General features: G+C 38.0%; 1 protein-coding gene across 1 annotated transcript; it reads left to right on the top strand.

The window, feature by feature from the left end:
* Window positions 1-3,255: 3,255 nt before the first annotated feature.
* Window positions 3,256-14,064, top strand: LOC121524502 (beta,beta-carotene 9',10'-oxygenase-like). Its single transcript, XM_041809924.1, has 12 exons — window positions 3,256-3,359; window positions 3,480-3,678; window positions 4,226-4,437; window positions 8,269-8,384; window positions 8,640-8,742; window positions 8,848-8,976; window positions 9,385-9,545; window positions 11,806-11,973; window positions 12,122-12,259; window positions 12,357-12,539; window positions 12,683-12,793; window positions 13,517-14,064. The coding sequence occupies exons 1-12, from the start codon at window positions 3,323-3,325 to the stop codon at window positions 13,631-13,633; spliced, it is 1,674 nt and encodes a 557-aa protein (XP_041665858.1). The 5' UTR covers window positions 3,256-3,322; the 3' UTR covers window positions 13,634-14,064.
* Window positions 14,065-14,805: the final 741 nt, after the last annotated feature.

Here is a 14,805-nt window from a genome sequence, read left to right on the forward strand (position 1 = left end):
TGAACTGGAACAATAGCAATAATCCACGTGCACACAGAGTAATACATACCAATGAAAAACACAATTAACAAATATTCAGGGTTCTTACATGCTTTAAAAAAAAACAACGTTTAAGACCTGAACAGAGAAAAAATGTATATCATGGTCAAAAATGAAAGTCATATGAGATATCTCAGTACACTGGACAAGAGCTGAATTTTCTGATTAAATGTGTTGTTAATGAAATGTCAAATAGCATAAGGCAAGTACATTTTTTTGGCCATAAAGAGCCAACATTGATGATGTCTGGCACACTGAATGCCTATTCTATCAATAAGCCATACACTGACTTTTATTCTAACACATTTTAGCAGGTGTGAGCCAAACAATTTCACTATTTAAAAGCAGAATAATACTTTCGTCAGGGAGAACCTGTTAAAATAAGGGTGGTCTGCATGGGTTTTTAATCGGGCAACCTGGTTTCCCAGGGAAACGGGACCGTTGTTTCACAACAGTACAGAGCAGGGGTGTCAAACTCAAGGCCCCGGGGGCCAAATTTGGCCCATGGCACAGTTGCACCCAGCCCGCAAGGTCATATCATATTCTTATTATAAGTGGCCCACCAGTATAAATTCTGCAGACTTCCTCCAGTATAAAAATGTAAACTTAAACTTGATGATATCAAATACCTTCAAGTCATAAAAATGGGACAAAATAAAGAGTAAAAATACTTAGATAAAAAGATATGTGGGGAAAGAAATTCATTTGTGTTTTCATTTCAAATTTTCAATTTGTATTGCACAATTATGACTTCAATCTATTATTTGGACTTTTATCTCATATTTTAGCTTTTATAATTAATAATTTTGACTGTTTATCTCATATTTTGGCTTTACAAAATTATAAATTTTATTTCTTTTTTCATATTTTGACCTTTCACATTTATAATTTTCACTATGTATCTCTAATTTTGGCCTTTAACATGTATTATTTTGACTTTATAGCTCATATTTTGGCCTTTTACATTTATAATTTTGACTGTTTATCTCAATCTTTGACCTTTTAGGTACAAAATTTCAAATTTGAAGTCATATATTTGCCTTAAAAACATGATTGAGACTTCTAATTTTATACATTTGCATTTTAAAAGTATTATTTTAACATCTAATTACATGTTTTGACCAACTGAAGAAATATTTTGACTTTTCATCTCAGATTTTGAGCCTTTCAACTTATCATTTTGACTTTTTAAATCTCAGAATCATTTATCATCAGTGCTATTTTTTCCCCCATAATTTATTTCTGGTGATAATTAGGGTGACAGTTTTGTTGAATGTTGACCCTGTTAGGTCCTCAGGTTAGATCTAAATTTCGGAATCTGGCCCCTGCTGTGACTGAGTTTGACTCCCCTGGTACAGAGTATATTTAATCTTAGTGAGCCAGATAAAATCAGAGAGTTGTCTGGGGGTCCTTCTCAAGGAAATTTAGAACATCCAACATTGATTTCCCTGAATTCTGGGGATTTATGCAACAGTTTGTGGAGGACAATGGCTAAAATCATTTAAGATTGGAAGACTGGATAAGAACGTGTCTTAGTCAAAGTGCTGTGTAAAACTTAAGATCGCTCACTGGTAAAAATCAGATTTTTCAAGTTTTCTCCTTCATTAGAAAAAAACCTGCATTTAAAAAAATGTCTGTGGTGGTTTATCATTTTTGGTAAATATGGCCAGAACTTGATAGTAGAATGTCCCAAAAGAAGACTGATACTACTCTCAAGCCTTTAGGTAAAATATCAGCCTACCTTAAAGTGGAAAAAGAGAAACAGCTTGTATGTCTGTTGAGGTATTTCTGAGCTACAGGTTGTAAATCATATCTCTTTATTTTCAGCTTTAATGTTTACTGTATCAGCATCTGTACGTTGCCCTGTTGACCCGTGTCCTTTGTTTCACCCCATACTACACATGACACTGAACAATGTTCAATATGTTAATATAGATAAGACAAAGTGAGAGAAGATAAAGCTAATTTAGACTGTGTTAAGAGCATGTAAAGATAATGCACCCCCCTCTACCATTAAAGATTAAGTGTGCTGTACATGCAAAACACTAAAAAAAAAAAAAAATTCAGATCTTGCTGTACTTGAACATGCCAAACAGGTAAATATTGCTAAACAAATATAACACGCTCATCTACATACCGAGTGTCTTCCCCTGACCCCATGTCTCTGCAGTTCAAGTCCAGGTCGTTGACCTTTGTGAAATCTGAAGAAACACTTGACAGGAGATGGATCCCTCATTCATGAGATAATCTGATAATAGATTCACCTTTAAGTGTCTGGACGGAAACCATATAATATGTTTGTTAACCATTTTATGGGTGACATACATTAATGAGGTACATGTCTCTCAGATTAAACCACTCCACTTAAAAAAATGAGGAGGAAAATCCAAGTTTGCGTTTCAGAATAACACAATTGTTCTGATTATTCCAGACACAGAAGCTGTCAGTAAAAAGGCTGATTGTAGATGTGTTAGGGATGCATGATATTGGATTTTTCCCAATATCCAATATGCCAGTACTTGCAAGTTGATTTTAGTTTAGTCTGATATTGATACTAATATTTAAATGCAGTTCAGACCTAAAACTTCAGCTCTTAAAACAAAAAAATTTAAAGCTTAAGGATGAACAAAGATAAAGTTGAGTCCTTAGAATACACCTAGATGTTAAAAGAATGAAGTTGCACAAAGAAAAATACTTCAGCCTAAAACTTCCCAAAGTTGTTTGTGCATATGGGCAATATTTACAGTTGATATATCAGTAGTAAATATCCCAATAGTTTTCAAATCTGACAGTATGATAACCAACTTGTTAGCTGGTAACTGCCAAAATCAATATCATGCCAATATTATCTTGCTTACCTAGATTTTGTATAAATACTCCCTGAACTGCTTCTCAACAAACTTCACTTGTTTTAAACATCACTGCTCAAAGACAAGCATACATGGCATGCAGACTCGCATTTAAATGTTCATGTTAAACATAAAAAATTAAATGAATGCAGTCATGGTAAATTACAAAATCAAGTGATCCTCTTATCTCTGTAAATAAGTAACCTCCATCATCTTGTGATCATGAACAACATCAATTTTGTAAAGGATTATGCAACCATGAAATCACTGCCAGTGTGTCCACTTATCTGGCTTGAGGGTGTGTTGAAGGAGGGCTGTCACAGTCAGGGGGACAGTATAAAGTTGAGCTCCAAGTGAGGGGAAACCACACTACTGCAGGAGGAGTGTGCAAGATCTTCAACACCAACAGAAACTCAAGAAAATTCACTACAGCCATGGCTTCCATCAAAATTCAACAGAACAATGCTACAGGTAGGTATTTACACAATTTATGCAAAATTAAGGTTCACACAAGCTACTTTCATGAATATCAATAGTGGATCTCATTTTTTGAGTTGAAGATTGTGCTTTTGGGTTGTTTTTTTCTCAAAGGGCTCAAAAAGTCCAGGTCGAGGAAAAACATCAACTACTTCACAGACGTGCATGGGCTGCCTAGCATTGAAAAGCTTGTGACCTCTGTGGAAGAAACTCCTCAGCCAATCATCACCAAAATCACAGGCAAAATCCCAGAATGGATCAATGGGAAGTTCCTGAGAAATGGACCTGGGAAGTTTGAGTTTGGAAACAACAAGTGAGTATTTAAATGTTAATGAATTTACTAGAGTGACTACATAACAAAGCTGATTCCACTGGTGTAGAAACCTCGTCTGATAAAGATTTGTACTTCAGCAGTTCAGGTCTGATGTTTTCTTTGCATAATTTGAAATTTAATATCCATAAATAACTAGTCAACTTAATAAAATACAGCTGCAATGTACCCATCAGAAGACGTGCAGAAGGCTTCACCTCATAAAGTATGATTTGTTTAAGGATATGTTGTCTGTAGGCAAAAATATTCATCCTCTTTCCTGAATGTTGTTTTCCTGTTCTACAGTAGATAAAGTTTACCATCTGAAGTCCAGTTTTGGAAAAAAAAAAAAAAAAAAGTGTTGGTGTTTTTTATGACAACACAATGCTTCTATCACCATAGCAAGCCACAATCTCGTCCCAGGATTTTTCCAGCCGTCAGTAATTTGAGTAAATGCAATCAGTTACTTTCCAGCCCTGATTTTAAGTCATCATTTCTTCCTTTGTATGTATACTTCTAATGCTGTTCTTTCCCCTTCTTTTCTCATCAGGTTTAATCACTGGTTTGATGGTATGGCTCTCCTGCACCAGTTCAAAATATCCAATGGTCAGGTTACTTACAAAAGCCGCTTCCTGCGCAGTGACTGTTACCAAACCAACAAAGAGCTCAACCGTATTGCTGTTTCAGAGTTTGGCACTGTCATGATGCCAGACCCCTGCAAAAACTTCTTTCAACGCTTCCTGTCAAGATTTGAGTTACCAAGTAAGCTTTTTAAGTCTTATGAAAAAAAAATCAGCTTTATATCTTAGACTGTGTCTTTCATTGTGTTCACCACTATATAGTTGCTAGAAAAAATATGTGAACCCTTTGTGATTTCTTGGATTTCTGCATAAATTGCTCATAAAATGTGTTCTGATCTTCATCTAAGTCACAACAATAGACAAACACAGTCTGCTTAAACTAATACCGCACAAAAAATGATATGTTTTTATGTTTTTCTTGAACAAACCATGTAAACATTCACAGTGCAGGGGGGAAAAAGTATGTTACCATTGAATTTAATAACTGGTTGACCCTCCTTTGGCAGCAATAACCTCAACCAAACATTTCCTGTAGTTGCAGATCAGACCTGCACAATGGTCAGGAGGAATTTTGGACCATTTCTCTTTACAAAACTGCTTTAGTTCAGCAATATTTTTGGGATGTCTGGTGTGAATCGCTCTCTTGAGGTCATGCCACAGCATCTCAATCAGGTTGAGGTCAGGACTCTGACTGGGCCACTCCAGAAGGCATATTTTCTTCTGTTGAAGCCATTCTGTTGTTGATTTACTTCTATGCTTTGGGTCTTTGCCCTTTTGCATCACCCATCCTCTGTTGAGCTTCAGTTGGTGGACAGATGGTCTTAAGTTTTCCTGTAAAATCTATTGATAAAATTGGGAATTCGCAATCCGTCAATGACAGCAATCCGTCCAGGCCCTGAGGCAGCAACGCAGCCCCACACCATGATGGCCCCTCCACCATATTCCACAGTTGGGATGAGGTTTTGATGTTGGTGTGCTGTGCCTTTTTTTCTCTACACATAGCGTTGTGTGTTCCTTCCAAACAACTCAATTTTGGTTTCATCTATGGACAGAATATTTTGCCAGTAGAGCTGTGGAACATCCAGGTGCTCTTTCGCAAACTTCAAACATGCAGCAATTGTTTTTTTTGGACAGCAGTGGCTTCCTCCATGGTGTCCTCCTATGAACTCCATTCTTGTTTAATGTTTTACTTATTGTAGATTTGTCAATATAAATGTTTGCATGTACCAGAGATTTCTGTAAGTCTTTAACTGACACTCTAGGATTCTTCTTCACCTCATTGAGCGTTCTGCGCTGTGCTCTTGCAGTCATCTTTACAGGATGACCATGCCTAGGGAGAGTAGCAACAGTGCTGAACTTTCTCCATTTGCAGACAGTCTGTCTTACCGTGGACACATAGGTCTCTCTTTTCGTAGACCAGGCGCAGGCATGGCGCACCTGCCCTGCGCCACGCCTGTGCCACGCCAACGGGGAGTGTCCAGGGCATTTTGCAATTTTTGTGCACGGCGCAGCGCGACGCATCCACGCCTCCGTCCCTCCCACCAGCGCAAGTGGCAAAGAGGGAGGAGAGAAGGCATGAGTGGGTTTAACACAGCAGAGAGTAATCTTCACCAATCAAATGAATGCCTCTCCTTGTCTTTAAATGCGCTGTGAGGTCCAAGTTCACAGTACCAGAATATATGGTAATGCTAACAGACCTCCAGGGCTGATGATGCAAAAACTGCCTAGGAGGAAGTTACTAATATTGTCAATCAAGTTTTCACAGATATTCTTAGAACTGCTGCCCAATATAAAAAACGGTTCAATGATGTAAGGAGAAAGGCCAAAAAAAAAAAGCTGTCAGAGCAAAGAAGGCACACAGTGGCCACCGGGCTGTGCATCAGAGGCCATGATGCGCGTCACTGTGTGGACCACCTCGCGGGACAGATGTAATCTGTTCCTGTGTCATGAATAGGAGTACAAAATTAAGTGACAATTACATTAAACACAGCAGCAGGCTAATCCAAGCATCATGCTTGTGATCCACCTGCATTCCTGCTCTGCCATCGCCAAATAGGAGAACCTTTGGTGATATATTCTCTCCCGGTATCTCCTCCTCATTCTCCTTGCCATAATGTACTCCATCTTTTTAGATCACGTAAAGAATAAAGATTAAAACAGAGAAATATGGGCAATCACTGGTAAATCCTTAAGACACCGACTGACTTACATTTATTCAGCGAGCATCTCTCTCTTTTTTCTTTTCTTTTGAATTTCATGAGATGAGAGAAGACGAATATATACTCCGTATCGGATGCCATGGCTGTTTGTGGTTGGCTGAGAGATGTGAACTCGCTAGTTTTTATCACTCTTAGCTGCCATCAGGTTGACTTTCAATTACACGTGACAAACATCTTTGATCTGACATCAGATGTGACAGGACAATTGATATAGATACAAATGTTACGGTTACATTAAATAGTGATTGCTGTGATTGTTTATTGCACTGAAATGTGCCTGACACTCTGGAAACCTGCCTGTGAGGTTTTGGTGACGTGTGCGCACTGCGCGCTTGTCAGCCAAATTGCCACTACACCGGGCGCGCTTTGCCTGCACCGAGGTTGGAGCTGGCGGGCTTTCAGCGCACCTTCCGCGCAGTGTTTTGGCACGAAATTGTCCCTGCGCCAAGCTGAATCTGTCGACACCTCCCCCCGGTGCACCGCCACACACATCTCGGCGCAGCCTGGTCTACCAAATTGCCAAATTGGCTGAGCAGGGTGGTGTGCCGGCCAAAATGACCACTGTGCGGGGCGCGCCACGCTCTGCCACCCTGTGCTGCGCCACGAAATTAGAGCCCATGAACATCAAGGCTCTTAGAGATACTTTCGTAACCCTTTCCAGCTTCATGCAAGTCGACAATATTTGATCGTAGGTCTTCTGAGAGCTCTTTTGTGCCAGGCATGGTTCACATTAGGCAATGCTTCTTGAGAAAAGCAAATTCAAAACTGGTGTGTGTTTTTGTAGGGCAGGGCAGCTTTAACCAACATATCCAATCACATCACATTGATTGGACTCCAGGTTGGCTGACTCCTGGCTCAAATTAGCTCTTGGAGAAGTCATTAGCCGAGGGGTTCACGTACTTTTTCCACCCTGTACTGTAAATGTTTACATGGTTTGTCCAATAAAAACATGAAAATATATCAGTTTTTGTGCAGTATTAGTTTAAGCAGACTGTGTTTGTCTATTGTTGTGAATTAGATGAAGATCAGAACAAATTTTATGAGCAATTTATGCAGAAATCCAAGAAATCACAAAGGGTTCACATACTTTTTCTAGCAACTGTAACATTTTGAAATACAGGAAAATGAAATTATCTTCATCAGCAGATAAAACATCATTAATAGTTATAATTCTCAACATTCATCACAAAGTATACTCAAACATATGTGTCATGCTTTTGAAATTACATAAGAGGTTTGTAATTTCACTCAGGCTGAAAATGGCAGTTATTGTTGCAATTGATTAATTCACTGATTAATCAAGCCTTAACTCTTCAACATGTAAAAAAAAAAAAAGTGATTTCTTTGAAAAATAATATTTTTGATCAAATTAACACTTCAATGATAAAATGATCAGGAGCCATAAATGCTTAAATTTCAAAAGTTAGTGGCAGCGATCACTTCACTGTTATGCCTGAAAATCACTAATTTCTTATCAAGAACATTAGAACCCCCATCGGTTTTGGGATTAGGTTTCTTTTCAACGATTTTATTCCACTTAACACTATTAAGCATTATGCACACACCCCTTGTTTTGCTTCCTGTAAAGATCTGAACAATCTAATGAGCATCTTGATCAGGATCAGGAACTGGAGTCCTTTAATACAAGAGATATGTTGTAATGTGAGAGTAAATTGCCTTGCACAGTTCAGTTCATTTCCTTAATCTAGAGGTACTGTGCGTGTATTACAGAATGAAAGCTTTCTTTGTTGGTGATGTCTGCTCAGCAGTCAATTTTTAACTTTTTCCTTTAGAACCCACAGACAATGCAAATGTGAACTTCATGACGTACAAAGGTGACTATTATGTCAGCACAGAAACCAATCTCATGCACAGGGTGGACCCTGAGACACTAGAGACAACTAAAAAGGTAATACAATGTTATATTTAGTTTCAAGAAAGATGTTTCATGCAGAAGAGACAGCAGTGTGTTATATTGGCCGGGCACTTTACACATAACAAGAATCATAAAAGAGTGCAGAATTCCAGCTGATTTATAGCCACCCTGCAGGCTACTGCCACAGCTCATTAGTGCTTAACAGCTGTATAAAATCATAATCTTAACAGCTGTATAAAATCATAAGATTGAAGCGGAGCATTGCAATTCTTTGTTCTTGCTTCTTAGGTGGACTGGAGCAAATTTATTGCAGTAAATGGAGCGACAGCACACCCCCACACAGATCCTGATGGAACATCATACAACATGGGGAACTCGTACTCAGTTAAAGGTATTTTAGAAACACACAATCACATTGTTCATAAACCATCACAGATGTCCAGAACATTTCTGCCCCCCTCTTCTTTGCTGACCTTCAACACAATTTGGCTTGCAGGAGCAACTTACAACATCATTCGCGTGCCACCAACAAAAGAAACAGCTGATGAGACCCTGGAGGGAGTCACTGTGATGTGCACTATTCCTTCACTGGACAAGGCCAATCCATCCTACTACCACAGCTTTGGTGAGAAAAGCTTCATCCGCAAAAGACAACTGTGCTTTGCTCTTTATCCAGACCATAGACCAGTTTAGAGGTATATAATCTTCAGGTGCATTCTACCACAATGAATATAAAGAAAACACTGAGTACAGAAACTGGACTCAGCAATCTATCACTTGTTTAAAGTTTTGCCAAAAGAGGGCATGCACAACTAAAAAAGAAAAGAGTAAATTCAAAGAAAAAAGGAAAATAAAATTGGAATTGAGACCAAAAGTTAAAACAGTCAGAACTCCTCTTGGATGAAAAACAAGAAATTGCAACTGGATTGGTAAACCACTAGTTACCCTAATGAAAATGTCTGAACAACATGCAAACGAAACTTCTGAAATAACATTGAATAGAAACTAATGTAACCTTGTCAATCAATTGCAGGAATGACTGAGAACTACATAGTGTTCATTGAGCAGCCAATAAAGATGGACCTGTTGAAGATTGTGACCGGCAAGCTAAGAACAAAAAGCATCGGTGATGGTTTTTTCTGGGACCCAAAACTCAAAACTGTCTTCCACCTGATTCACAAGGACACAGGGAAGGTACGTCCCAAAAATTGACTTTCATCTAGTTATGGAAGATAAACCCCCCTCTTATGTAAGAAGCCCCCCCCCCCCAAAAAAAAAATCTGGAGTGTAAATACCCAGGGTATATACAGTACTCTTTAAGTTAAATTTAATACCTTTAATACCTTTTTTACTACCTTGAATTTTTTTTAAAACCATCACAACACTGAGTTGCAAGTGTTAATCAGTGACCTTTCTAACGTTTACGCAGATTTTGCTTAACAAATTTATTAGACCACGCTAATCCTAACCAAAGTAAGGTTTATGCCACAGCTGCCCTAAATTAACAGCATTGGTAATTACCAGAATCATTTTTTATGTTTCTGCAATGGTTAATACACCAATATGTAGGAGCTCTTTAACCTAAATTATATTTGATGCTAAAATAGAATTATTATTGTTATCCATGAATTTTCAAATTTACTGATTTACAAAAAACTGAAAAAATACTAAAGCACATTAATATTTCTTGATTAATATGTCAAATTATAGTTATTTACTTGCATTCCTAAACAGAAAAATGAGTTTTAGTGGTTGAATGTTATGCTTGATTCATTTCTGACTTCTCAGAGAAGGCCAGTGATGATGATGATGGACAGCCATGAGTCTTTTTGTACAGAAATGTGTAGTAGTTGCTGAGAAATAATTCTTCTCTGATTTTAAATATTCTCACAGGCATATTACAAATGTGACATCTGCATAAGAAAATCTTATTTTGCTAAAAAACTCAGCTTTGTTGTACATCTGGAAAACAGGTCACGAGAAAGATGGGGTGCCAGTTTAGCTCATTTGGTAGTGCAGGCACCCGTTTCGAAAGGCTACAATCTACAACACACTGGTGTCAGGTTTTAATCCTGATTGTGGCGATGTTTGGTCATCACTCACATTAAATAAAAAAACAAACAAACCCAAAAGACACAAGTGATGCATGTAAACACCGGGACAGTCCAATAACTTTGCCAGTTTGACACTCATTTCAATAGCTATCCCCTTGGTTGGAAAGAATGAGGTTTTTGCAAATCAAATGACAGCATCTTGATCAGAACAACAAAAACAGTCATCATGTGCACAAAAGTTTTAGGCATGTGTGCAGCTAAGGTCAAGCTCAACAGCATGTCTTTTGTCTGGGCCTTTTCTCAACTGGTAATATGCCTGGAAAGCACCAGGGGTCTTTGGACATTCAGAGCACAACCAGGGGCTCGTGGCAAGCCTACAGTAATATATAAACAGGACAAAAAGGGACAGGTAACCAACGGTTTACAACAGATGATCATCAGAGCACCACACTGCATGCACTATATCTGAAAATGTGTAGTGTGTGGATCTATTTTTGTGACTATTATTACTAATACCACATTGTAATCTTTAGAATCTTCAGTGTAATTATACATCATGGACTTACTCAAACTAAGCAACAATCATTTATCAAATTTACTCATTTTTATCTTTATTCATGTTACAACATGAGTAAGAAAACATAAGTAGCTTGTCTCTGCCTTAAAATAAACATGTTGGAGCCTAGCAGCTCTCGTCTACTGATGGAACAGCCAAACTCAACAGAAAACAGAAACTGCATTTTGGATTTAAAAACTAGAAAGACAGATGCGAACTGAACGAGAGAAAGATCATATGCAAGATGTGCCACGGGTAAATTAGGTAAAACAGTAATGTAAATACTACTAGTTTGAGGCTAATTTTTTACGCAAACTCTAATATTTTTTATAATGTGCCTGGTTGGAACATTCTTTGTACTATTTCCAGCTTTAATTCTCTGAGAACATCTTAAATGTTGAAGCAAAATAGGTTTTGTAACTAACTAAGCCTGGTGAATCCAAACTGAATCAATTCATGCAATCAGAGGCAATACCCAGCCCTAACACCCACCCCTTACCCGCCATAGAGGTGTGGACTTTATTTTTTCAGCAGATTAATTTCCCAAGCTCCTGGTAGGACATCCAGAGCATAACCTGGGTTGTGTCAATCCTTTCCTGCCCAATGGTGCTCTCAGGCAGGCTCACTCGCCATAATATATCTTACTTCAGCCTCAATTTTTAGCCCAAACATGCCTAAAAATTATGCGCAGTATTGTATATAGAACTCATGATAAAATTTTGGATCAAAGGAAATGTCTCTGAAGTAGACCGCTGGGCATGTTTTGGTCAGATACAAGCATACACTACTTCTGTCTTGAACAAGTAAAAAGTTTCACATTCACCTGTCTTATCATGGCTTTCAGGTAAGCGCCATCAAGTACATGGCTGAGCCACTATCAACCTTCCATCAGATTAATGCATACGAGGAAGATGGCTTCTTGATCCTGGATATGTGTGCCTCAGATGACGGTCAAGCAATCTCAAACTACAACATCCAGAACCTGCGCAAGTCTGGAGAAGCTCTTGATGAGGTAAGAGAGTTACAGGTCAAGATCAAAACCCAACAAGATGTTTGCTTAACACTTCCACCATTTGTCTAGAGGTTTAATTCAAGGCTTTAGGATGTTTTAATAGCTTTATCTTGATTCTGTTAAAGTCATGTTCATATTGTCATGTTAGGTATATAACACTTTGTGTCGATCCTTCCCACGGCGCTTCGTTCTTCCTCTAAATGTGAGCAACGATACACCCTACAACCAGAACTTGAACAACCAGGTCTACACCACAGCCACTGCTGTAAGAACTGATAAAAACAAGGTGAGCAGCCAACACAAAACAAAAAAAGAAAAAAGCACTGGGGAGAAAATCAGTGTCCTTTGATCCCCATAACCTATGTTGATTTCTTTTGGTCCAGGTCTTCTGTACTCATGAAGACCTCCATGGGGACGATCTTCATCACTATGGAGGTCTGGAGTTCCCTCAGATCAACTATAACAAGTACAACACCAAGCCCTACCGCTTCTTCTACGGCTGTGGTTTCAGACATCTTGTGGGAGACACACTGATCAAAATGGACCTTAATGGGAAACAAATGAAGGTGAGTGTCTTTCTATTATCATTTCTTGAAGACAGGTCAGTACTCATAGCTTGTTTCTAATTGTATTGCCCTTTCAATGGCAGATGTCAAACCTTGATATTTGCATCAAACTTCAACTAAAGTTCTCCTGTATTTTCTCACAGGTGTGGGAACAGCCTGGCCTGTATCCCTCTGAACCAATCTTCGTGCCCTCCCCCAATGCAACAGACGAAGATGATGGTGTTGTCTTGTCAGTTGTCATCACTCCAAATAAAGCAAGTTCTGTTTTTTTATACCAAGGAAAAACAAGCAAGAAACCCTCAAAGTAATGGTCAGAACCCTTGTTTCGGGATTTAATCTCCATCTGATTATTTGGACAGTGGCTTTACACCCCCACATTTCTTCCCAGCTTACTGTATCCAGTACAGTCATGCAGTAAAAAATGCTTTCTGAACAATAAACAGATGAGAGGAAATTGCTGAAACAGCTTTAACCACAGAATGTATAGAAGAGATTAAAGTACTGGTTTGACTGTGAAAGAACCGAGCTTTGCATTCTTGCTGTTATGTCTTGATTTTTTTTGTGGCTGCATTTGACTTGTGAATCACAGGAAACATGGCTCTAAAGCTCTAAAGCATCCCCACTGTTTTTGTTTTACTCTACACAGGTTGCAACTTCATATATATTTAAAATACTTGAATCTACTGGTTAAGTTTATGAATCTGTTCACTTGAGTGATTAGATCAAGTGAGAAGTAGAGCCTTTTTGTGACAAACTTGCGCAGTCACCACCTGCTGGCCTCATAAGAGAATGCAGCTTGAACACTTTCTCATAGGCATTTGAAACCAAGGCACTGGGTTTATCTCTCTATTCTTTGGATTTATAAGTTTATGCTGATGCTTCAAATTTCAATATATAACATAAGCTTTTGAGTCCTCAAATTCTGGAAAACATTTTAAAAAATTCATTTTTTCTCCCTGCATCTTTCTTATTTCCAGGACAAGAGTACATTCCTTCTGGTTTTGGATGCAAAAACATTTGAGGAGCTGGGCAGAGCTGCAGTACCTGTCAACATCCCCTACGGTTTCCACGGGACATTCAGTAACGATGCTTAGAGCTGCAAGGAGGAAATAAACACAGACTGAACTGCCAGACTCACAGGGAGTTAAAAACTATGTCAATACTGAGTCTTTTTTGTTTGTGTAAACTAAACTTGGAGAGGTCACTATGAAGGTATGACATGTTAGCAGTAAAAAGATGGCAACCTCTATTATTCATATTATTTTGCAGGTAAAACTTTAGAAACTTTTGAGATGTTCAATTGTAAATATGTTTTCTTTTCTATACTTTTAACATTGTTTTTTAATGTTTAATTCAAGAACACTTCAGTTTTAAAAGAGTTTGAATAGTAAATATCTCGGGTAGAGTACACAAAACTTAATTTATGATGTTAACATATAAACTAACACTGCAGCTGGAATAAAACATTAACAGAAAGTTCCGTTCAGTATTAATGAGGAAACATGTACTGACATCTATATATGAACCAAAAATCAATTATTGAATGTATTATAGCGTTGCTTTCACATGTTGGAGAAAGTTCAATTTCCTGTTTAATAAAGTATACTCTGTTCTTATTTTGTATATTGATATTGCTGATCATTATACTCTTTAAATAAAGGAAAAATGTACTTAAATAGTTGTATTATGTTTATTTTTTTTCCTCTTAGTATTTATAAAAATGAGGATAAGTAAGTGTAATACTTTGCTAGGCAATTAGGAGTCTTGTTTCATTCCACAGTATCAGTATATAAACAAAATTTAAATCTATTAATGTAAATATTCAGGAATACTCGGAAAAAGAAATAAGGAAGGGATGGGCAGCCCAGGAGCCATTTGTGGTCCCCCTTTTAACTCAGTGTGGCCTCCAAGTTGACAAAACCTGACATAAAGAATCTAAAGTAAGTGTGTAAAACAACACCAAGCACAACAACATGCACACGAATACAAATTCCTATCAGAAAACTTTGTTTACAGGTTAAGAGCCTGTGTCCACAAGCCATCTATGTTTAGCACTAGCAGAGCCCAGAACTGCATTTTCAGAGCACTTCCTACCAGCGTTTATCAATGCCTGGTTACAAAAGCTGCTTTAGGATACATGATGTTGCTTTAAAACAGCTTTGTGTGCTTCATATTTTCTTTTTCAAGGACATATCACAAAGAAAACAAACAAAAAAACAATGTAAAGGAATCCTGAGACAGGCAGCTACTGTAAACCTACTTTACC

This window comes from Cheilinus undulatus, linkage group 2 (assembly GCF_018320785.1).
Source record: "Cheilinus undulatus linkage group 2, ASM1832078v1, whole genome shotgun sequence".
Taxonomy (NCBI): Eukaryota; Metazoa; Chordata; class Actinopteri; order Labriformes; family Labridae; genus Cheilinus; species Cheilinus undulatus.